The sequence below is a fragment of the Tursiops truncatus genome, chromosome 5, assembly GCF_011762595.2.
Source record: "Tursiops truncatus isolate mTurTru1 chromosome 5, mTurTru1.mat.Y, whole genome shotgun sequence".
Taxonomy (NCBI): Eukaryota; Metazoa; Chordata; class Mammalia; order Artiodactyla; family Delphinidae; genus Tursiops; species Tursiops truncatus.
Window position 1 is genome coordinate 38,205,452 of NC_047038.1, and position 25,696 is coordinate 38,231,147.

The window sequence follows — 25,696 nt, forward strand, 5'->3', positions numbered from 1 at the left end:
TATTTAGTGCCCATTTTCAAACAAAGTATGTGCCTTTTCCAACATTCAGCTGTGTTGACGAGCACCAGTCAGTTCTTCAGAAGGGTTCTTCAAGCTGAGGTCCCTTCTAGCCGTGAAGCTCTGGGATTCAGTGACTGAGAAAACCGAGGCTGACAATATTTGGTGCCTAACTTAACATGTGTGCTATGATGGATCTGAGTTCTACACTACTGGTGTCTTTACAAGTTCCCTAACTTCACTTGGGCTTCATTTAGCTGATCTATACAGCAAGGATAATAAAATCTGTACCTTACAACTAAATTAGATAAGTTTATAAAAGGTCTGGCACAAAGTTATGTTAGTTTCTTTTCATTTTCTCTCATTCACAGATCCTAGGGCTTGCCGGTATCATGAGAGAACCAGTATACAAACTCTGAGCTCCACACTTACAGCCCTTGGTTCTTTCCTCTACAAGATGCTGCCTTTCTCCATTTTTATCTTTTAAAAACTTGAAAGTATTTGGGGATGGAGGGCATTGGCCTGATCTTCCTCTCACTATGGTGGAGTAGGATAGTTTACACTCTTTACCCTGGCAGTTCCCAAACTTTCGAACATCTTCAGCTTGGCATCGATCCATGGTTATAGGGAAAGGCAGGAAGGAATTTACCTAGAGTTATTTTCACTGTCTCTGAGTAAAGGATTATGATGTCCAATAAGCCTTGACTATGACTTGTATAGTCAAGGGGAGCAGAGAAAGAAAAGGGAAGAAAAGAGGGAAGTAGGAAGGGAAAGAAAGAGACAGAAATAGAGATATAGAATATATATACACACATATAATGTATGTATGTTATATATCTATTATATATTGACTTTGTCATCTATCATCTATCTGTCTGTCTATCTATCTATCTACCTATGTATCTATCAGCTCAGTCATCTAGCACTTCTGGGAATTTTGGTTTTATTCACTGAACCACAGTCTCTTGATCTGAAGATTATAAACTGTGAATTCCAAGTCACAAATAGTCTAAACTCACAGTTACATGGGAAACATGTATTGGGAGTTGTGAGAACAGGCTTAATGTTCTCACTAGATGGCTCTTGGAAATTCACTTCCCTTTTCTAGTTCTTAGTTTCCTCATCTGTAGAGCACAGTTTTAGAATTTCAGACTAGCTGAGTCCCCAGAGATTTTCATTTTTATTTCCTTTTTTAAAAGCTTGCGGCCAAAGCTGGTTAGAGTGTCTGTCACATTAAGGAACTACCACAATTGGTTGAATGAATGGATGGATGGATGAATGAACGGTGATAGTTAAGGCAGCTGCCTCTTGGTGGAGACAGCTTTGATAGTTTTCATCCACCTATCTATATAAGTTTTTGCTTCAGCCAATGATTCTCAAAAGACTGTCCTAGAACTACCTGAATTAGAATTATCGTGTTAAAGGTAAGGATTCTCTGGCCTCACTATAGCTCTACCAAAGCATAAACCCTGGCGTGGGCTTGATGAGACGCATTTTTCACTGCTGTCATTCTGATACATGATGAATTGTGAAGACATTGTAAATCCTTGGGCATATCAACCTTAGATGATTTGAGTACTGGCTTGTGCTTATAAGAACTGGGTGGACACCTTTTCCCTGCAATTCAACTGTTAACGTTTCAATTTGTTTCTGTTCACCAATTTCCTCAACATCTTGGAGAGAACCAGCCTCTGATAAATTAACACAGGTACTGAATTATCTAGAAATGGCCAGAAGGAGGCACTGGATGCTCACATATTCCATACCCGCCTTTCCTCCCTCTAGTCCTAAAATTTGTATTAATTTTTCTTTTAGAAGTGGGAAAAACCAACGTTTAAGATTGATTTCCTGGGCTTCCCTGTTGGCACAGTGGTTGAGAATCCGCCTGCCAATGCAGGGGACATGGGTTCGAGCCCTGGCCCGGGAAGATCCCACATGCTGCAGAGCAATGAAATCCGTGTGCCACAACTACTGAGCCTGCACTCTAGAGCCCGCGAGCCACAACTACTGAGCCCATGCGCCGCAACTACTGAAGCTGCATGCCTAGAGCCTGTGCTCCACAAGAGAAGCCACAGCAATGAGAAGCCTGTGCACCGCAACGAAGAGTAGCCCCCGCTTGCCGCAACTAGAGAAAGCTGGTGCGCTGCAACAAAGACCCAACACAGCCAAAAATAAATAAATAAAATAAATAAATTAAAAAAAAAAAAGATTGATTTCCTTAGGAAAAAACAAAACAAAACAAGTGTTCCTGGACAAAATGAAATTTCTAGTCTGTCTGAGTCAACCAATATACATCTTTATCAGTTTTTATTGTGTGTGGTAACTTAAGACAGAAAGCCTCACTTTCTAAATAGGGCTATCCTCTCAATTTCATTTTTTATTAAGTGGAAGGAGAAAATCTCCCGAGTTTATTTTATGGAAAAACACGACCCTGTTCTCTATATATCAACTTCATAGAAGATGTTGGTATTGACAGACAAATTGTCCAAGTTTGAATATGTGTCTGTCTTCTCCAGGCCTAGAGAATTTTTTTTTGATAGATTGTTTTTAGTATACAAAAAAATGCTGCTGTAGAAAAATTATAAGGTACAGGTAAGCAAAAAAGAGGAGAATAAAAATCACTATAACGTCCCCATACCAAGATAACAACTATAAATATTTGATTACAGAAAATCACTAACAACACATACACACATGACATAATCTATGTATATATGATCAAAATGTATGCACACTGTTTTCTTGCCTGCCCTTTCATATAATAGCATGCTATAACATACCCATCACTGAATATGCTTCAACGTCATCATTTTTAATGGCTATGTAGTATTCTTTCATATAGATGCCCTACCACATTTTCAACAAATCCCATGGTAAAAAATTGCAAACAACTTTAAAGTATCTGGGAATGTTATAAATAGCACCACGATGAGCAGTCTCTTATGCAAATCATCGTGTGCATCTTTAATTATATCCGTTTTGTTATAGTGTAGTAGACACTGGCATTGGTGCCTAAGCTTGCATAGGCTGGGGTGGTGTGGTTTGCTAAGTATTTTCGTCAGGGTACAGATCTGAGTGCCTATGGGCAGGTCTGGGCAGCTTTATCTCAGTTGACTTTTGGGGGGTTTTGATTTGTTTTCTTTTCCCTGCTTGTGTCTCTAGAATGTTGTTAATGAAATGGAATCCCACCTGTCAGTTTTTTTTTCTACCTTAAGGCAGGTGGAGAACGAGCCCAAAGGGGGAGGGGTACAGGTCGCATTTATAATTCACCAGTCATCGAATCAGGTTAGCAACCTCATTTCCAAGCACCATCCCCTTTAGAATTCTCTACAGTCCCCTCAAGACTTTAAGTGGATGGTAGGAAGGTCTGAGAGGTGACAAGTAGTTGGAGGGGGGCTACTTTTGACACCAAGGACTCAGTACAGTTTGGAAACATCTACCTTGAGAGAATGTAACATTTCTTAGGACCTGAGAAGCTTCAGAAGAAAAACACGTTCTGCAAGAGGGATTAGAGCTGGGTGCTCATTTGTCTCTTATTTATATTCCTACTTGCAGCATTGATTTTGCTTTTTCCTCCTTCTCCTCCCTGCTGTGCAAGCCACGCTGGGTGGCTGGGGGCTGCTTATATCCTCCAACATGTGCTATAATGAATCCTGTGAATTGATTTGCAGATGACATCACTCCCAATGCATCTATTGCTTCTTTGCACACTTCCTGTATTTCTCTCTCTCTTTTATTTATCTCTCTTTTATTATGTGCCACACAGCTTGTGGGATCCTAATTCCCTCACCAGGGATCGAACCCAGGCCCGTGGCAGTGAAAGCGCAGTGTCTTAACCACTGGACTGTCAGGGAGCTCCCTATTTCTCTTTTTTTATGTCTCATTCCAGTCATTATTTCTAGCCACCAGTTTTCTAGTTAGTCCTATGGGACTTTCCTTGATATAATAATACTCCAATATGAGTATACTTTATTTTACTTTACTTTATAAAGTAAGTACATAGTTTATTCAAACTTTAGTGGCGTCTTACTCTGTGTCTAGTAACAGGAACTGGGCTCTGAAAAGAGATGCAGGAGAGGCATAAAATGTGGTTTCTGACCCATTCACTCACTCAACACATATTTTGGGGGGAGCCCATTATGTACAGTTTAGTTGAACGAACACTAATGGGTAGCCACAATACTGGCATTCAGGCAGACTTATACCCATTTTGCAGTTGAAGGAACTGAGGCCCACAGGGATCTGTGCTTCATCCAAGGCTGCACAGCTAAGAAATGGAGAGCCAGGATTCCCGCGCCGTCTGCCAGCCTCCAAAGCTGTGGATGTCACACACTTCCAGCCCGGGAGCCACCAGAGGGAAAGACCCTAAGTCACCAGTGTCACCTTGAACCGGCCAATAGTTTTATCCAAAGAAAAACAAAAGAATGGAAAGAAGAGTAACAGACTCCTGCTAACATTCCCACTGCTTAGGTGTCTGGGGGGCCCTGACTCACCTGTGACACTATGGATTCGAGGCCATGACCTAGGACAGAAAAGAGAACCAAGGTAAGCGTCAGTTGCAAGCGATTCACCATCCTCCCCGGAGGAGTGGGTAGTCATCAAACGCAGATCACAAATCAACTTATGGGACACTTCCTTTATGTTTGTGCTGTTCTAGACCGAAAGGAACATCTCATTACAGAGAACATAGAAAACTGCATGGAGAAGAAAATAACAGTCAACACCACAGGTGATATTTTGGCGAGCCTCAGGCACATATGTGAACGCGTGTATGAAGATGTCTTCATGCATTTCAATATACAGATGTCTAAAAATAATATAAAAGAATGTATAGCCTCCTGATGTTAAAAATGCATTGCAGATCTTTGTTACTCGAAAATATGGTATTTATCAGCTGTGTGATTTTTGGAGAGGGAAATTAGGTTCCTGCTCATTTTTACAATTGTAAATCATGTTGCAGTGTGTACCTTTGCTGCAACATGATATCCTTTTTAATCTGATCTCTGAGTGTTTCCATGGAGAGACTCCATCAAGTGCAACTGCGATGAAGGTGTCTGATAATGATAATGTGGGTCTCCTAGGCCCCTTGTTTCATATCACTCAGGTGCCTTCTGGATGGGTTGAATGAATTTATATTCTTATCTACAGAGTGTGAAGTGACCATCTCAACATATCTTACCACCATTAAATCCACGACCATTTAAAACAACTTTTCCTACTTGCTACTTGATTCCTTATTTTATCTGTTTCACTTCCCTGATACCTCGTTAGATTAACTATTATTTATTTCAAATGGTTTTGGGCCGTTTACATTTCTTCGGTAAGTTATCTGGAAAGACCAACGAGGTCTTCTCCTGGCTGCCACATCCCGCCTTGGACAGTGTGATTTTGAAAGCACATTTCCCCTAGATTTGGGGCAATGATCTGAAAAGCCCTGGGGTAATGGAAAGCTCAGAAGGATGCGGCTTCTGTGAGCTTACTGGTTTGTGCCTTTGATAATCCCTTTGCATGGCACCTATCCTCTGAGGCTCTCAAAGTGCGTCACGGGAGCAATTAATTGAGCATCACAACACACGCCAGGTATAAATATTTATGAGGCCTCATTGGTGGCTGCGACACCGGGCACAGAATAGTTAAACTAGGAGATAATAGTCACCAGGAGATCACAGCCCACGTGTCCCACTTCCAGCTCAGACTGTTGCTCTCTGCTCACCACGTTAATACTCAAAGTGATTCTGTTGGGTAGCTCTCCCTGTCCCAAGTTTATAGACGAGGAAACAGAGGACTTGGAGGGCTCCATGACTTGCCCAGTCCCACGGGAAGCAAGAGAATTGCCACCAGCCTGTTGGACCCTCATATCTTTGTTGCCTCCTGGGGCCCTTGCCTGCAGGCAGTGGAGAGTCATGCTTTGGAGGGATTTTGCAGCTGCCATCTGGGATGCTTTGTGGTTAGCTCTTGGCGCTCTTTCAAGTTGCCTGAGATGCTGCAGAAATTAACAGTAAATCAGTCAGGAAGGAGCAGATCATTTATCTGGGTCCTGAGAGATCTCTTTTGACACTTTCCACTCGCAGCCCCTTCCCTGACATCTTGGTCTTTGATTAGAGCCTCAAAAGACTCCCCAGACTTGCAGCTCCTGACATGTGACATGGAAATGATATGTTTCTGCGACTGTGTACAGGGAGCTTGATGCAGGCAGGGCAGGCCAGGCCACGGACAGAAAGCAGCGCCTCAGAGCAGGCAGGATGCAATCCTGAGCCCAGGGACTTTGAATACGAGGCACCCTCTTCCCGGGACCCTAGGAGGAGCTTCAGGGCTTTTGTTTGTTTGTTTGTTTGTTTTTGTTTTGTCACATTTTATCATGACACATCAATACATCCAGGATTTATTTTTCAATCCATTGACGTATATCAGAATCATGTTGAAGATTAGACATGAATTGAGTTTTAAATCTGCTTCCACCACTTGACCTTAGTCTATGTTATTTCAAAGTCATTGTCGTTTCCTTCAGCATGTCAGCCCTATCACAATGCCCGTACTTTTCCATTGGATGACCTGAGATCATTTTTTTGTTTGGTTTTTCCTTAACTTTTTATTTTATATTGGAGTATAGTTGATTAACAATGTTAGATTAGTTTCATGTGTACAGCAAAGTGATTCAGCTATATATATACAGATATCTATTCCTTCTCAAATTCTTTTTCCATTTAGATCATTACATAATATTGAGCAGAGTTCCCTGTGCTATACAGTAGTTCCTTGTTAGAACTAATCTATTTTGAATACAGCAGTATGTACATGTACATTGCTTATATGTGGAATCTAAAAAAATACGTTGCAAATGAACTTATTTACAACAAATCAATAGACTCACAGACTTAGAGGATGAACTTATGGTTACCAGGGGAGAAGAGTGGGGGCGAGGGATAGATTGGGAGTTTGGGACTGACATGTACACACTTCAGGTTTTAAATTAGGATTTCATCCTCCTTCCGACCTTGGCCTCAGCTGACTTTTATTTTTATTTTATTTATTTTTCCCCTCACCCGATTTTTAGAATCAAAGGTCACTAACGTTGAAAGTGTGTTGGAGGTAATGTCCAATTCGTGGTTCCAAGTTTCAGATTCTTGGAGGTGGGACTGAGGTCTTTGGACAGCTAAAAAGGGTGGATCTGGAGGGAAAAATGCCTGTTCAGGCACAAGCAAGGCTCAGTTCTGGCTGGTGGGATTTCCCCACTTTGCAGATGCAGCTAAAGCTTAGAAGAGAGAAGTGACGTGTCTAAAGTGGCACAGCAAGCAACTGAGCACCCGGACTGGCCTTATTAATTACTAGCCGATGCAGCAACTCAGCCCACTGAGTTCCCTGCGTCTGGAAGCTTCCTCCTAATTGTAAGGCTGTCTGGAAGCGGTTTATCTGCTGACTCCTCTTGGCGGGGCCCCAGAGCAATGGTGCTCATTCATATGTCGTATCCTCTGGGACGGTGCACCCCAGGGCCCTCTGTGTGTCACTGCAAGCCAAACGGATTAGCAGAGGAAGCAGTGGCAGAGCAGGGAACGATGTTGTTATTTCAGCTGAGCCTGAAAGCGGAGAGGGAGGCTGGAAGGAGGGGTCTGGGGAGGCGTGCCGGACTCCACGGCTCTGTCTCGCTTGGAGTGCAGACAATATCTCGACACCGGCAGCTGACAGGCACTCTGAAAAGGCTCCTGTGTTAACACTCTTTGCAGCCTGACAGCCCAGGGTGATTAATGAAAGATGCTGCTTGCAAACTTGCTGGAGATTTGATGTGTTCTCTCAGTGCTCAAGGAAGGCCCATGTGTTAGCAAGCTGCCTCTTGCCAGGGAATTACAAAGATGCTCCCCGGCTTCCTTTAGTCAACAGCATCCATCACACGGCCACATGTGCACGAGCTGCAGCTGGATGGTGTGTAGCTTGGCAGCCATCCTTCTGCCCTTCCCACCCGCTTGCTCCTTTCTGCATCTGGGCCTGAGTGAAGCAGGTCTCCCTCTCTATTTCTACTTGGACAGGCAGCCGTCCACGTGGTGGGCATGGAGTATGAACTGAACAAAGCTGGCCTCCAGAGGTTTGTGGTTTTCAATATTTAAGGCTCATTTTAAATGAAGATGTTCAATTTCTAAATTATTTTGAATTTTTAATACTTCTTAATAATTTAAAAGGTTTAATAATTTTTAAAGGGTACTAAATTAAACTCCCCCCACCCTCGCTGCCTGGGAGAACTTGATCTGGTGGAATGGGCAGAGTGCACCCATGTTCTCTTATCTATGGGAACAGAGTTTGGATGGTGTGTTATTCCAGTCCCATAGAGATGGGACTTGGTCCTGTCTCCAGGGTCAGGCTCCTGGCATGGAGACTAATTCCTCATCACATCCTTGAGTCTGGTGCGTGTGGGCCCCTCTGGGTCTCCCCAGGCACCCGCCACTGGTCCAGAATGCGTCAGCAAAACCCTTGGGGAATGGTTGGGGTGATTTCATCCCCCCTCTCAAACCTCCAAGATTAACTGGCTCAGCTCCATACCTCACTTTAAGCTCTGCCCCTGAAAGGAAAAGACTAGAATAAAATTCTCTCATTTGGGGGAAGATGATTGATCTTTTTAAGAGTCAGTAAACTCATTTTCAATATAAACCAGAAAGAAATGAAAATGGAGGTAAAGTTTCTCAATTCATTCTCATCTTCCTGCTCTTTGAACATTATCTACTCCATGTTGGGAATTGTGCACTTTACAGAAATCATTTCACCCAAACTTCCTAGCAATTCTTGTTGGACAGTATCTTTATCTCAGTGTTAGGGCTATGATGGGATGTTTATGCTGGATGGGACCACGAGCTGGCCTTTTCATTTTGCACATGGATTGACAGAGGCCCAGGTCAATCTCATGGGGGAGTCACTGGTGTCATGCTTCCCATCCAGCCTGTCTGATGGCAGGGCTCACCCTTTTCTCTCCACCTCTCTGAGGGAAGGGTAGGGTTTGCATCAGGGAGCCATGGGAGCTAAGGTGTGGAAATGCACAGTGAGCTTGGAGAGTAGGTAACCTGAAGGATAAGCTGGAAGGACTGTGTCAATCTCGAGGAGTCATGGAGCTTTGCAAGGCAGAGGATAAAGGATGCTCAGAGCCACATGTTAGGAAGGTGATTCAGGAGCACATATGATGGAGTGGAAAGGGAAGGACTGGGATGTCACAGTCTTAGTAAGAGGTAGTGACAGCCCTCAACACTGGGTGTTTTTCTTCCTCCCCACGTGGCCACCAAAGCTCTCTTCTGATCACCTAGCACCTGCCTGGTGGAACTCACACTTGTATCACCAGAACAGAGCACAACGCCGTTTCTCAAACCTTCTACACCAGGCCCCCAACTCCTAAAAGGGAGACCAGGTACGTAAGGCAGTGCCTGGAACATGGCTTGTACACAAAAACGTGCTGTTGAATGAGCATGAGGGAGAGGATGGATGAGTGGATGAAGGCAAAGTGCACAGGTGCAGGGAAGCGCAGGTAAGAGGGCATCCCTCGAGTAAGACAGCCTTGAGCCACACCGCAGTCCCTGTCGGGGTCTATACACAGACTCACCCTCCCCCAGCAAGGCCTGGAGCGTGCCCAGCACATTAGGAACCTGATACAGGAGTGTGCACACCTCCCACACAAATCCCCCTGGGAATAGGTTCTTCACTTTCACTATAGATTCAACGTTGGAGAACATCTCCCAACTCCATATTCCTTTGAAGCAGATGAAATTCACACCAAGGTGGAATCAGATCAAGACTCATATTTAATAAGTGAAAAGTGGGTTCATTCTCTTTTTGGAGGGGTAATGGAAATATTCTTTTTTAAATTGTAGTATAGTTGATTTATAATGATTCAGGTGTACAGCAAAATGATTCAGTTATATATATATTCTCTTTCAGATCCTTTTCTATTTTAGGTTATTATAAGATATTGAATATAGTTCCCTGTGCTATACAGTAGGTCCTTGTTGTTTATCTATTTTATATATAGTAGTATGTATCTGCTAGTCCCAAATTCCCAATTTATCCCTCCACCTCCTTCCCCTTTGGTAATCATATGTTTGTTTTCTATATCTGTGGGTCTATTTCTATTTTGTAAATGTTCATTTTATCATTTTTTTTAGATGCCACATATAAGTGATATCATATGATATTTGTCTTTCTCTGACTTACTTCACTTAGTATCTCTAGGTCCATCCAAGTTTCTGCAAATGACATTATTTCATTCTTTTTTATGAACATACAATATTCTAATGTATACATGTACCACATCTTCTTTATCCACTCATCTGTCAATGGACGTTTAGGTCGCTTCCGTGTCTTGACTATTGTAAATAGTGCTGCGATGAGCACTGGGGTGCCTGTATCTTTCTGAATGAGAGTTTTTGTCTTTTCTGGGTATATGCCCAGGAGTGCGATGGCTGGGTCATATAGTAGTTCTATTTCTAGTTTTTTAAGGAACCTCCATACAGTTTTCCATAGTGGCTGCACCAATTTACATTCCCACCAACAGTGTAGAAGTGTTATGGATTCATTTTTTGTGAAAGATGTCCTTGACTAGTTCTAAGAATCTCCTGTGTTCTATTTTGTTTTTACAAAAAAAATATTTAGGAGGATGCATCTCCCTGAAGCGATCCCGAGGGAAACATTGACAGTGTTTGGCATTATTCCGAACCGTAAAAAGCTCAAACCCCCCATGACCCTCTTGGCTGGGGGAGGTCCAACCCCACTCCTACCCCCTCAGCATCCTGCCGTGCTAAGGCTCTTGGGCCTTCCTTCCTCTGAGCTCCTACGGCAGCACTGCTGGCTCTAATAGCATACTTAGTATAGTTAAAAAGCAGTGTAGAGTTATTAATTTCTTATAAAAATTTTATCTTAAATTTTACTTGGGTTTTTTCTTTCTTCAACTAGATTTTAAGTTTTTTGAGGACAGAAAGCATGTCTGGTAAGCTGTAATCCCTGTGTATAAGCTATCTGTGTTCCTGACAAATGTTGAAAGATAAAAACAAAATTATTTGGCAGTTTGATGGATATTCGGCAGACGAGTGAGTGGAGCAGAGCAGGATGCCTTGCTGTTCTACTCTAGCTGCAGTAGGCAGAGCAACTCCTGAGTCCACCATCCCCTCCACTCTCTCTCTGTCTCTCCCCTGCTTGTTCTGTCTTCTCTCTCTTCTTCCATTCTTATCCCTCTGTTAAAAGTTTCTTTTATCATCTATTTCAGGATTCAGTCTATGCCAGGCACTGGGAGTAGTACAACCTCACAGCATCCTGGTGCGTCCCGCTGGGTCCTGACTTTATTCTTCCTCCTTCCCCACTTTGTACTCCCCTCCTTTCAGCAATGTTTACGGAGCATCTCCTGCATAGGAGCTCCTTGTGGACAACCACAGAAAGATGGCGGGACACCACCCTATTGCATGCATCCTCTGAAAGCATCCTCTGTAAAGCTCTAAGCTTGTGAACTCTTTCGGGAGGACACTTTCTACAGGGGTCCAGAGGGAGCAGACACCAAGGGCAGCTGCAGAGAAGTCGAGAGAAGACCAGCAGCTGTGGCCGTCCGGCACGAGCTGTGACCTCAGGTGTGCCTGGTCAGGAAGGCTGGCACAGGGGCCTCCCTGTGCACGGAATAGAACAGGGGGGCCGTCTCCTTGAGGAGTGGCCTGCTGGGATGTGAGAAATGACAGCCACCTGTACCTTGTCCTCTGGAGTTAACTATTGCTGCAGGTCTTAGTGACAGCAGGGAAAAATCAATAGTCCATGAGGTGATGAATTGGGAAGGGTCTGAATGTGGGAAATGTGAGTGATACTGTTAGGAATAACTCCATCAGGAATGGAGGAGAAAGAGACTTGCACTTGGAGTGTGAACCTTGGCTTTGCTCCGTTCTCGAAAGTGGACTTGGGAAAGCCCTCCCCCTTCCGTTCCTTAGCCTCCTGGCTGGGCTCCCACAGGCCTGCATCTGCTTCTGTCCCACCTGTGGCACAGTATCTTGTGATCTATTATACATGCCTTTTTATGTTTGTCTCCACAAGAGGCTGAGCATCTTGATGGCAGGTGCTATGTCTTCTTTATTTTTGATTTTCCTGGTCTCCAAAGCAGGGATCTCTCCCAGGTGGGGACAACATTCTCTCCCATCTCCCTCCCACTCTCTCACACTGGGTCCCTGTCTTATATCGTCTTCCCTCCATCTCATTTACATAATGGGAAGGGGCAGAGTGAGAGCTGGGCCCAGAGGTCTCTTGCTCCAGCTCCAAAGCTTGCCCTCTTGATAACGATGCTTGATGCTGCGGTTCTCAAACTTGAATGGGCATCATAGTCACTGGGAGAGCTTGTTTAAACCCAGGTGCTTGGACTCCAACACCCAAGTTTCTGATTCAGTAGGTGGGGCCTGAGATCCTGCCTCCCTAAGCAGCTCCCATGTGATGCTGACGCTGCCGGCCCAGGGACCAGCCCTAAGAATCGCCGCTAGGAGGCTTCGTAGCTATGGCTGTGGATTTTCTTCTCAGGAGTTTAATGCATGTGCCCCTGCTTCATAGTGGAGAGTCTTGACATGAGTAGATTTGAGACTCATAGGATTAGAAAACAAAATTCACATGCGGCAACTTGGAACCCAGAAAAGGCCCTCAATCTGAAGTCAGACTCGGAATGCAAATCCAGCTGTGAACAGTTACCAGCTCTGTGACTGTGTGACCAAGACATGTCACCTCTCCCAGGCTCTCTTTCCTCATCTGTGAAATGGGAATACTATTACCCACTTCAGAGAATTATTGTGAAGATTAAATGCCACAGTTCCTCTCATGGTTTCTGGTACTGGTTAGGCATTCAGCTATTGATAACAGTTTGGACTTGACTGGAAAACATCAATCAGGATGTTTCTGTTTCTTTCCACATGGGCACAGGGCACAGAATAGAAGTGGGTATTGGGGATTTAGCAAGAGAGATTCCATGGGACATTCTAGGAAACATTCATCTTAATATTGTTGACAGGTTGGGGGTAATGGATGTGCATGGGATCGTGTGTTTTTCTTGGTTAGTCTCCTGGGCTCTATCATCTGTGTGAAGCCCCAGCATGGAGCTTTATATTTTCCTTTGTACCTTATGGGGAGGTCCACGCATGTTTGAGTTTGGGGGTGGGTGGGGAAGGACAGCCCTTCTGCATCTGTCCCCAGAGTTGACCCCTACACGTAACTAAGGGATGGCAGTAGTGAGGGCAGTGACGTGGAGTGCCCGGGTTGTTTCAGAGATTAGTACTAATGATTATGTCCACTGTTTACTATATACCACACCCAGCTATTCAGCTTCGAAGAAGTTATTTACCCTCTCCAGTCTGCATTCTTCTCTCCTATAAAAGGAAACCTAGTAAGAATGTGATCGCTAGGATGCAGTGAGACACTACCTATTAAGCTCTTTCTTTTTCGTTTTTTTACTGGAGTATAGTTGATTTACAATATTGTGTTAGTTTCAGGTGTACAGCAAAGTGAGTCAGTTATACATATGCATATATCACCTCTTTTTTAGATTTTATTCCCACATTACAGAGTATTGAATAGAGTTCCCTGTGCTATACAGTAGGTTCTTATTAGTTATCTATTTTATATACAGTAGTGTGTACATGTCAATTCCAATCTCCCAATTTATCCCTCCCCCTTCTTTCCCCCTTGGTAGCCATAAGTTTGTTTTCTACATCTGTGACTCAGTTTCTGTTTTGTAAATAGGTTCATTTGTACCATTTATTTTTAGATTCCACATATAAGTGACATCATATGATATTTGTCTTTCTCTGCCTATTAAGCTCTTAAAACAGCGCCTAGCCCGTGGTGAGTACTCAGTGGCTATTAGCCTTTGTTATTTATTGAGAACCTCCTATTTTCCAGGCACACTACAGAGGTCATACATTTATTTCCCAAGCACAGGGACTGTTTTAGGTCCAACAGATCCCTGGTGGTCAAAATGGTCTACTCTTGTATTTTTTGTTTTCTTTTGGCTGTGCTGCACTGCCTGTGGGATCTTAGTTCCCTAACCAGGGACTGAACCTGGGACCTCAGCAGTGAAAGCACAGAGTCCTAACCACTGGACCGCCAGGGAATTCAATCTACTCTTGTTTTTCTTTTTTCAATGTTTCATTTTTATATTTTCTTTTTTTCTTATTAGTTATCTATTTGATACATATTAGTGTATATATGTCAATCCCAATCTCTCAATTCATCCCCCCTCACCTTTTCCTCCTTGGTTTTCAAATACCATTTCTAAAATACGCAAAGCATTGAGATGGTAATGGGTTGTCGGAGTGAGGTCGCTGCTGAGCTAGCAAACAGGTCAGCTGAAATTTCAGTCCAGCACCCACAGACCCGTTCTGTTCTGCTGCCCTGCCCACCTGTAGCACTGTCCTTACTTGATCATCATCAGATGCTGATAAGAATTATAATTTGTGTGGAGAACGAAAACTTCAGTTTAATAGTTATGAAGGTATGATGGTAGATCCAATACGTAGTTTTCACACATTTTGATTTGATTTATAGATTTCATTTACTAATTTATATTCCTATAATAATTTCATTATAAAATATGCAAAGGTACAGAGATTTGTGTGTATAAGGGATTTTTTTTTTTAAATTTGGGTTTATAAATAGTTTGGAACAGGTTGCAGAAACATCATCTGTTGCTCTTTTTAATATATCTTGAGCATGTTCTGATGTATCCTGAAATAATTTGCTTTGGAAAAAAGCACTGTGCCCTCTCTCTCTTTTTTTTTTTTTTCAAATGTAACTGTAAATATTACTTTGATGTATGTAATTGCTGCAACCATTTCCATCTGAAGGAAGACTTCTAACCCTTCCATCTCTCATCTCTTGCTATTGTCAAGAAATAAGAAAAACCAACTTAAAATGCAGCATTCAACTGTGTTTAATGTAAACATTGAAGAAGTCTGAGAACAGCCACAAATTTTCCTTTGCTTAATGCAATCTTGAAAATATTTCAAGTATTCTGTTTTATAGGCACGCGTCCACTCTGCTTAGGGAAAATATTTCTTCAGGCACATCTTAGCATGTCAAGATTGCTTCTGGTACCTGGCACTTAGTAGGAACTGAACAGATGTTTGGCAATTGACTTGAGCTGAAGTTCACTGGGCTGCAAGGGTTGGTATAGCAGTCAGAGACCCTTGCGTCCCTCTAGGCACAGAGACAGCTCTGGAGGGCTCGGCAAGGGGGTTCTGGCTGGGTGAGGGAGGCCTGCAATCCCTCTGAGCATTGGGGTGCCGTCCAGGATCAGACCTTGGCCAGTGCAGAGCTGGAGCTGGCTTCAGGATTGGTCCCTTGTCAGTCATTTCATCAAGTAGCTTTCCTTCTAAGCTCTAAGCCTTGGTTGTGAGCCCCTTGGAGACAGGACATTGCCTCTCATCTCTGCATTTTCAAGAGCCCGTGCAAGTCCTAATGCCATAATTGCTCAGTAAATATTTTGCTCAATTGAAGGACAAAGAAAAGAAACCAAATGCGCACAAGGTTCCCTCTAGTCTCCTCGCTTCCGAGACCTGGCTGTGAGCTCATGGCCTGATCCATCCATGATTCATCACTTAAGTCATTCAGCAGCTGCAGGATGTAAGCTTCCCCCTGGCTGTCTCTTGGGCTGTTGAGAGACCTGGGTGGGTGGTGGAAATAGCCCTGGTCTGAAATGCTGTGGACACCTGGGGGCCTGTTTTTAAAATTTCTTTCAATTAAAAATTTTTTTTATTGGCTGTTTTTCCTTGCATCTGATCTTTACTTTTTTTAAATTGAAGTATAGTTGATTTACAATGTTGTGTTAATTTCTGCTGTACAGCAAAATGTTTCAGTTCTACATATATCTACATTCTTTTTTTATATTCTTTTCCATGGTGGTTTATCACAGAATATTGACTAAAGTTCCCTGTGCTATACAGTAGGACCTTGTTGTCCATTCATTCTATATATAATAGCTTGTATCTGCTAACCCCCATCTCCCACTCCATCCCTCCCCCATAGCCTATATCTGCATCACATACTTGCTGGCAGTTCAACCTGAGTCAAGTCCCTTCTTGTTCTGGGCCTTGGTCATCGTGTAACCTTTAAGAACAATGACAGCAATACAATTTTATCCCATTTACATTTCGTGTGTGTGCATGTGCGTGCGTGTGCGTGCGTGTGCGTGTACGTACGTGAGTGTGTTTGTGAGGGTGCGTGTATGTGCACGTGCTGGTCAGCTAATTTGCCGCAGCATCAAAATTTTTACTCCTCTATTAACAAAGAAGGAAATATTCTGACCTAATTTCTGGCAGAGGAAAGTTCTGGAATTTCAAATCACGGGATTCTTCTTTTGTTGTTTTTCTATTGCCCCTGTGATGAAAGAAAATAGATTATAGTCAGGAAATTGTAAGAAGAGAGGGGAAAAAAAAATAATTAAGTGCATTCCTTCATAGAAACAACCACCCAGTCAGATGTAAGCAATTAGCATCTCGCACGAAATTCGAAATCTCTCTTTGCATTTCCACTGGGGTTAAACAAAATCTGAGTTTAAAGTAATCCAATTACTTCAAACTTTTTTCTTTAATGTAAGTGCTTTATTTTACAAGTGGCAATAGCGTGGGGTAGAATAACCGCCCCCATCAGAATGAGGACGTGGGCACTCCCACATCAGGGAGGTCACGGCGGTGCCCTCGTTAAGCTCTCTGATTGTCCATGACATCGCTCTGTACAGCGAAGAGCATCACACCTGGTTAAAGGGGGGCTGTCAAACAAAGACAGTGCCTATGTGCTAAGGAATGTCCTAGATGCTTTCCTATGTTAATTGAATTTGGCCCCAAACTAGCAAACATCATCCGGTTTAGGGAGGCAGATGATTTAGAAATAGCAACTTGGATTAAAATAATTTGTATTGAACTTCTGTATAATTTAGTCATTTTGTGATGATATTTTCTATGAAGAGATTAACTTATTTTAAATTGAGTTAATTTGTTTAAATTCAGTAAGACATTCTATCATAAACCATCTCTCGTTCATTTCATTAGCCAAGTTTAATATACTTCCATTTCTTGTGCAGGCATTTCGTGAGCTTTATCAGACATTTAAGGATGATCCTTTCCTCCACAAATGTTCCTGGCAGCTACCTGGGTAGCTCCTCTGACCCCTTTGCCCCCCTGCTTCTCTCCCCTTGGGCCACACCTGCTACTTCTTGGTCCTTAGATTTTCTCTCCTCCCTCCCCCAGGTCTCTTCCAGGGACTGGTCCCTCTTTTTTCAAGCACCTGTTGTCTTCCTTCTTCTCCTGCATCTAACTCATGCTTCTGAGTTCAGCTCACATCACTTCCTCAGAGAAACCTTCCTTCCCCTCTGAGACGGACCCCTTCACAGAACTTGTCTGAACTTTCATTGTCCTTTGGTTTAACACGTAGCTTGTGTTCATGTCTGCTAAGTTGCAGAACTGCCATCTCCATGAGGGCAGGGACTGCAGGGCTCTGCATGCCCAGGGTTTGGGTCAGTGCCCGACCTGCAGTGGATGTACATGACTGCACATGTGAACAAAGGTCTCCAGGAAATACCAAAAGATGACTTGAGACTCTATCTCCAACTAGGATTTTGTGTGAAGCCTAATGATTGCAGCATGATAAATACAAAAAATAGTGAGTTGTTTGGATATATTTTGTCATTGTGTAAATTGATCATCTAGAAAGATGATGGCATTATTGTGTTATTTTTCTTTTTTTTTGTTATTCCATGATTACACAATTATTTCATCATTGTATTATTTCATATATTTTATTATTTCATTTTTTAAAAAAATTATCTGGGTTAAAGCTCTAGTCGTAAATCTATGTCTGCATTCTGACTTCATTTCTAAGTTCTAAACATGAACATCTAACTATTTTGGGGACCTTTCTCACTGGTCCTCTGGTCCTCTGTCAGACCCAGGTCCTTTTCCTAGTGAGTTTTCCTAGTGAGCAGCTCCATTGCTCACATAGTTTCCCAACCAGCAGCCTGGGGACTCACCTTAAGTCTTCTCTTTCCTCTCCTCTCCATCCTCACCATCTCAACAATTTGTTACCAGGTCCTAACAATCGATTCCCGAACATCCTCTCTCTCCACTCCCATAAGTGATACCCGGTCTTAGTTCTACTTTTAGAACTAAGTTCTCTCCAGTCTGGACTTTGGTGTTGGCCCCCTAGCCACCTGGGCTCCAATCCACCCACCAAACTGCAGTAAGAACAACCATCTTTCTAATTAGCAGAATATTGAGTCACCTCCCTGCTTGAAAATCCTCACCACGCCTCTATTTCTGCAGGACAAAGTCCAACCATCTTTCTAATTAGCAGAATATTGAGTCACCTCCCTGCTTGAAAATCCTCACCACGCCTCTATTTCTGCAGGACAAAGTCCACACTCTTTACCATGATAACCAAGATCCCTGCCCCAGTGGCCTTGAATACAATTTCTGTTGTTTGCGTTCTCATTTCCTGCCACCCTCTCCCTCTGTCAGGCCCCCGCGTTGTCCTCTTTCTGCGTCATACTTTTGTATGCTCCCAGATGATCGATTCCATTTTTCTTTTGCCTCCATTGGATCTGGCAAAATACTTTCCATTCTTTAAGATTTAGTTCAAATATTAGTTCCCCATGAGGTCTTCTGTGCTGCTTCCTCTTTCAACCCTTTTAGTATTTTTGGTATATCTCTGTTTTACCATTCATTCATTTGTTCATGACTCCATTCATTCATTAACTCAGCAAGTAATATCGGATCTATCTTGTGCCAAGCTGTATGCAGTCATTAAAGAAGACACATGAAGTCTGCCTCGTGAATCTTTTATTGTTGTTGGGAGATAGGCCATAAACAAGTAAATAAACAATCATATTTTTATCATATTGCCTTGTATGTGCCTTGTATGTGTTCATGTTCCCCTAGAGTAGGGGAAGGAACACAGGCTAATTTATTACACAGAGAACTCAACACATCCCAGAAAAGTGGGAAGTGCTGTAGGTTTGTGGGGAAACTGAGGCACAGAGTGTCAATGGGTGAGCCAATGAATTGTTCTTGAAATCACCTCTTACTCCTCTGAGAAAGAGCATATCACCTCACAGGAACCAGCTTCTCTTCTTAACTATACACCCAACACTTCTTGTTCTACACTTTTCGGAGATCTCTGATTTCCTTTTTCTCTTTTTTTTTTTTTTTTGACTGTGTTGGGTCTTCGTTTCTGTGTGAGGGCTTTCTCTATTTGTGGCGAGCGGGGGCCCCTCTTCATTGCAGTGCGCGGGCCTCTCACTGTTGCGGCCTCTCTTGTTGCAGAGCACAGGCTCCAGATGCACAGGCTCAGTAGTTGTGGCTCACGGGCCCAGTTGCCCCGCGGCATGTGGAATCTTCCCAGACCAGGGTTCGAACCTGTGTCCCCTGCATTGGCAGGCGGATTCCCAACCACTGCGCCACCAGGGAAGCCCTCCTTTTTCTCTTTGACACCTCCCTCCTGCATGGTCAGTTGACAAAACTCATCCAGTCCTCCTTCACATGTCGTATTGCTCCATCCCTTTTTTACACCCCCTCTGAGTCTGCCCTCTCCAGATCCTCTTTACTTTTCAGGTAGATCTAACAGAAGCCAGTTCCGCGTAGTTGAATCAATACATACTGACTGTAGTGTGTTGAAGAGGGTCTATAAAAAAATGTGTCTGTCTAGAAATGGTGAATTATTTGGGAAGAGGTTCTTTGAAAATGTAATCAAGGTAACATCTTGAGATGAGATCGTCCTGGATTAGGGTGGCTCTATATCCAAGGACAGGTGTTCTTAGAAGAGGAGAAGACATGGAGGAGAAGGGCATGTGAATGTCCCACGTGAAGACAGAGGCAGATGTTGGAGTAATGCTGCCACAGGCCAAGGAGCATCTGGAGCCACCCAAAGCTGGAAGAGGAAAGGAAGGATGCTTCCCTAGAGGCTTCAGAGGGAGCACAGCCCTCTGAATTGATTTCAGACTTCCGGGCTCCAGAACTGCGAGAGAATACGTTTCTGACGTTTTAAGCCCTGGTTTATGGTAATTTGTTACAACAGCCCTAGGAAACTAACACACAGGACATCTAACCTGTCCCAAGGTACAGAAGATGAATCAGACCCAAAGCTCATGCAGGTCAAGACATTAGGTGTAATGATAAAAGGAAAAAGAAAGGAAAAGAAATGGGTCATATCTTTAAGTGAGGGGATAGTCAAGGAAGGCTTCTGCAGAGTGATGAATGAGGATGTACAGGTATTTGCCAGACAGATGACATGGTGAACTGGGAGGTGGAGAGTAAGGCGGGGCAACCTATTTTGAGAGTTAAAGATGCCTGCTCCAAGCTGTCCTGGCCATTTTCCTCTAATTTCTCACCTTTACCTGTACTCCCAGGTACACGCAACATGGCAGGTACAGTCTGACCAGCACAGAAAGAGAACTACCATTTCTTCTGTTGTGAAACTACACTTCTCTAAATAAACTTTCAGATCAAGTTCAGCTTTTTCCAGAAGCTTCTCATTCTATACACTCCCATTGAGCTTGCAGATTTCTGAGAAATCACACAAATTGCTCTTAAGCCATAATTCTCTTTCAAGGGCCTGTGCAGCTGGATTGCTGACTCCAAGATCATGAATAGCAATAATGTATAATGTTATAATTATGATAATAACAACAGCTTGAAACTGAGATAAGATTTACAATTTACTGACCGTTGTTTGCCAGTTCACACATATTAATCCATCAAATGCTCACAACAGTCCTATGAGGTCAGTTCTAGTCTTTCCCCAGTCCTGTTGGATTTCTTTATCTCATGTTCTGTTTATGCTCCATCTCCTGAGGAATTGCCGCATATTAGGCTCCTGAGGAAACACTCTGAGAAGGAGATGATGGTGCAGGAAGTCCATTAGGGTAAGATCTTGGGATCCGCCCCTGTGGAGGGAAGGGAAGGAAGCAGGATTGGGCAGGGGAAAAGTTGGGCGGTGCTCTTGGATTGGTATGATGCCCCTTCAGAACTACTCCAAGTTGTGGTGGGGACTGTGTTTTGGTACTCCCAGGTGGACCAGTTAGTGGATGTGAGCTGCCCCAGGTGAGGCAACTCCATTCAACTGAGACAATTCCCAAAGGAGGTTGCTATGGCGAAACTCCCAAAGTCTAGTGTAACATCATATTGCATTCTGACTCGTTAGAGTCTGAGGTCCTATGATCAACATAGGTCTTGGCTATATTTTTCATTAGGAGAGAATGAGGATGGAAGGAGGAAGGAAGGAAGGGTGTGGCCAAGGGCAGTATGATCCTGAGGGCAGGTTGTCCCCTAGGAAGGAGTGGATAAGCAAGTCAGAGAGATGCTAGTCTCCGTGGAATGTGATGAGGTGTGGACACAAAGGTTAAGAACACACACCTGTACTTTATCTGGGTTTGAATCTGGTTCTGCCAACTGAATAAGTCACTAATTTATCTCATCATCTCCATTTTACCCACAAGGAAGGGCAGAGTTACAATAACTCCCTCCCTCACATGTTGATTGCATGTTAGTGATCATTTTCATTATCTAGGACCAAATTCTTACTCAAATAATTAAGGAATAGCAGAGGTGGACAGCCAGAAGCACCAAGAAAGACAGTTGATAATGAAAGTATTTCAGCCAGGGCAAAAGTGTGGGTTATTAACTCACAGTTTTCGTGGGTCAGGATTGTAAGCGGGACTTTGCTGGGTCCTCTGTTTTATGGTCTCTGTTGAGGTTGCAGAGACCTCACAGTGTCAGCCAGAGTTGGAGTCTCATCTGAAACCTCAACTGGGAGAGGATCTATCTGGTCCTAAGCACATGTGATTGTTGGCGGAGTTCAGTTTCTTATGGCCTATTGGACTGAGAAGATCACTTCCTTGGTGTCTGTTGGTGTGAGGGTGCCCTCAGTTCCTTGCCACATGGGCCTCCCTGATACGGCCACTTGCTTTATCAAAATGTGCAAACCAAGAAGACAAGAGGAAAGTTGCAATCTCATGTAATGTAATCACAGAGATGACGTCTCATCACTTTTGCCATCTCCTGTTGCATAGAAGCAGTCACAGGCCTCGCTCTCAATTAAGAGGGATGGGGATGGATTATACAGGGAGGGACATAAGTACCAGGAGAAGAGGTAATTGGGGGCCACTTTAGTGTCTGTCTGCCACATAATATTGCTCCCTCAATGTAGAAGTGTGAGTAGAGGCGACAACAGTTAGTAACATTCAGAAGGTATTTGGCAAACCTGCAAACCAAATAAGCTAGAATCTTTCTGCAGCCTGTTTTACAACCTTCTGTGACTCCTGAAAATGTCAGGCCTGTTTTCAAAAGTTTTTCGGTTAATCCCAGAAGAAACTGGTTCTCCAGTTCTTTGCTGTTGCATGTGAGGGGTCATTGGAATTATTTTTGCAGCAGCATGCTATACTTCTAACTCCCTTAAAATAGTCACTGCACTAGTTGTCACAAACAACTTCTCCAAGTGATGGATATCTATTTTGTTCATTCTATCTGGTCATTAAGCCAAGGGGGTGGTATGTACAAACTTCCTTCAAGTTGTGTATTCCTGCACACAGTTTCTTCTAAACCTAGGAAATGTTTAACACTCTCTCTGAGCATCTGAGGAAAGCCCAGGTTCTTGGGGATTTGACATGCCGTAGCCTGGATGATGGATACCTTTTATGTGCTTGCACTGCGGAACCCAGAAAAGTTGAAGGACATACGCAGGCTTCTAGCCACACAGATTTTTTTTTTTAAAGTTAGAGTTTGAATATATTTACATAGGGCTGATTTTCTCAAGCTCATGCAGCCTCCCCATTCATTCCCGACTCTCTTGCACTTTTAGATTGCTTGAATGGGCCCTGAAGATTTGAGCTGGTGACCTCCCCAGAAGAATTTGAGAGGAAGGTCCATTCAGTAATAAATTGACCACAGTGGAGAGTTGAAATGAGAGAGTTGCTATTACTCATGACTTTGTGATGGTTAATTTTACCTGTCAACTTGGCTAGGCTATGGTGCCGAGTTGTTTGGTCAAACAGCAGTCTACATGTTGCTGAGAAGGTATTTCTTAGATGTGATTAACATTTAAATCAGCAAACTTGGAATAAAGTGGATGACCCTCCCTAGTGTGGGTGCGTCTCATCCAATCAGTTGAAGGCCTTAAGAGCAAAGGCTGAGGTTTCCCTTCCTGAAGAAGGAATTCTGCCTCAAGGCTACAACATAGGAACCCTGGCTTAGTTTCCAGTCTGCTGTCCCATGGAATTGGGTGCAAGACTGCAACATCCACTCTTCTTACCTGCCCTATAGATTTCAGACTTGCCAGCCCCCATAAGCATGTAAGCCAATTCATTAAAATAAATCTCTCTCTCAATATATGTAACCTTGACTAATATACTTCTAATTTAATCCTCACAACAGTGCTTCATATCAGATACTCATGTTATCCTTATTTTGCAGATGAAGAAACAAAGACTCAGCACCCCGGTTATTGAGACAAACCTTGGTATGAAACCTGTTCCTTCACGGAACGGACTCCATATAGAAAATAGATGTTTCACTCCAAGCCACAGTGTCTGAGGAGCAGGGAAAGATGTACACACACAGAAGACTCTTTGTCCTAAAGTGTCCCTCTAGAATTGAGCACGGCTTTGAGTAAGTTTCTGCAGGAAGCCTGAGTGTGAGATGGTCCTGGCAGGTTGCCCTGGCCTCCACTGTGGGACATTCTCTCTCTCCTGGTGCCTGAGTCATAGTGGAATTTGAGTTGCCAGTGAAGACACAGTGGATGCTGTTGTCCATGGGATGTGGCCTAATTGCCTATCTGGATTGTTGCAATAAACCCATGCCTAGATATCTCATGGGAAGCTACGTTTACTTGGAAGCAGACGCTGATGATAAGGCATGATTTCAAACTCTGCTCACAGATGGGGATGCAGTAAGATCCTGTACTTCCTTGTGTCTGTACACACCAGGAGATAAAAACACACCAAATTCGGAGGTGTCCCTGCCCTGCCTGACAGTATGTGTATAGTGGAAAGTGAGGGGAATGACCCAGATACAAGACAGACTTTTATTCCAAAGCAGCTTCAACGTTGGGGGCATTGCTCAGAGCCTTCTGTCTGTCTTGTCCAGTGTCTCCCATTTGTGGAACTTATAGCTACAACCTTGGACAATAATATCAGGGACAGCCACCTGGAGAGGAAAGAGAGTTTGGTCCTGTGACCTTAGGGTTAGGGTTAGGGATCGGGCCCTAAATATTTTACTGCCTCACTGTGTTATCTCAATCATGTTACTTAACTATAACCCGGTCATGGTTATGCCATGTGTAAAATCAGAGTTTGGGACTGGCTGGTGTGTCCCCTGAAGCATCATTACTCTATGTATCCTGAACACTTTCCTGTCCCTCCATTAAACAAAGGGGAATAAGAGTCCTGATTCATAAGCAGATGAAAGTCTTGTGGCAAAGTCCTAAAAACTATGGCATAAGAGGGGTGTGTGTATAACATGCTTTGAGAACTTAGTGACAGAATGAATTAACTTAAGGGTCCTGTGCTCACTGAAGCTCCCTAGATCTTTCACCTGGGTCTCAAGAGCTCCTTGTCAGTTTCCTTGACATCAGTCCCTTTCTACTCAAAGATCCTCTGCTAATTTTATCTCACCCATCATTTCAACTCTCCAGTTTTGTTTTACAAACCTATGTTCCAGGCAAACCGAATCTCTTGCTACCTGAAACACAGCACACTGAAACTCTCTCTTCTCATGTGGTCTCTTCTACCTGAGATTCATTTCTCTCTCTTTCTCTTCTCCTAACTTTTCCATATCATCAAATTCTCCTTGTTCTGCTGGGCCCAGCACAGTAACCATCTTTTCCAATTATGTTTTCCAAATGTGACTAGGCAGATGTCCTAAGTCCCTCTGTGAGCTAGAATGGTGCTTGTTCTCTATCTTAGTGGATGGCAGCCATGTTTCCAAAGCCCCCAGCCCATCCTGGACCCGGCCACTCTCCTCCTGTAGCCTCTTTGACACCTCCTGAAAGGCTCTGTCCCATGGTCTTGTGAACAAAATCCTCTCAGACTTAAGTCCTCTACTGAACTGAATTGAAATTGAGCAGTGGGCCCTGGTGCCATCCTTCAGTCAAATATTTATTGAGTAGCTATTATGTGCTGGTTATTGTCTTATGCCTGGAGACACAGGTGGACAAGACACAAAAGGTCCTACCCTTGTGAAGCTGGCAGCCTGTGAGTGGGAACCAAGCTAATGAGCGAGAAGCTCACCTCCTCTGTCTTTCTTTCTTCCCCACGGCTTCCTATCTTTGTTGACTCCTGATTTGAATGGCTCCCTGGCTTCAGGACAGTCCACCAGGCTCTTCCCTGAGTTTCCCTTTGTACACAGCTATGACAGCTGCCTGTAGATTCATACCTGGCCAGCTACCTCTGGGCTTCCTTCAGGCCTCTGGGAGCTGCTTGGGCTGTACTTCTTCTTCCCGATTCTCTGGACTCAGGAAGAGGCTGTGGGTTCTCTGATGAAATGGATCAGGCTTCAGTTTTCAGGGGCTACCACCTGTGTGATCATGATCGGTGTGTACATCCCCCCACCAAAGCTCTTAATTCTTGCTATTCCCCTCACACAGACTAGCAGCAAACAGTTTCTCATGAGAAGATCCATATATGGAGGCAGGAATCTCTGGAGGGAATTACTAATTCTTGCTTATTAAGGCAGAAGAT

General features: G+C 43.5%; 1 protein-coding gene across 1 annotated transcript in view; it reads right to left on the bottom strand.

Annotated features, from left to right (window-relative positions):
• Nucleotides 1–25,696, bottom strand: part of CLNK (cytokine dependent hematopoietic cell linker) — a 182,749-nt gene that overhangs the window by 85,055 nt on the left and 71,998 nt on the right. The window contains exons 3-4 of the mRNA XM_019928012.3: nt 16,279–16,350; nt 4,491–4,519 (exon numbers count right to left, since the gene is read on the bottom strand). Coding sequence (XP_019783571.2) covers nt 4,491–4,519; nt 16,279–16,350 — 101 coding nt within the window. The remainder of the gene's footprint in view (nt 1–4,490; nt 4,520–16,278; nt 16,351–25,696) is intronic.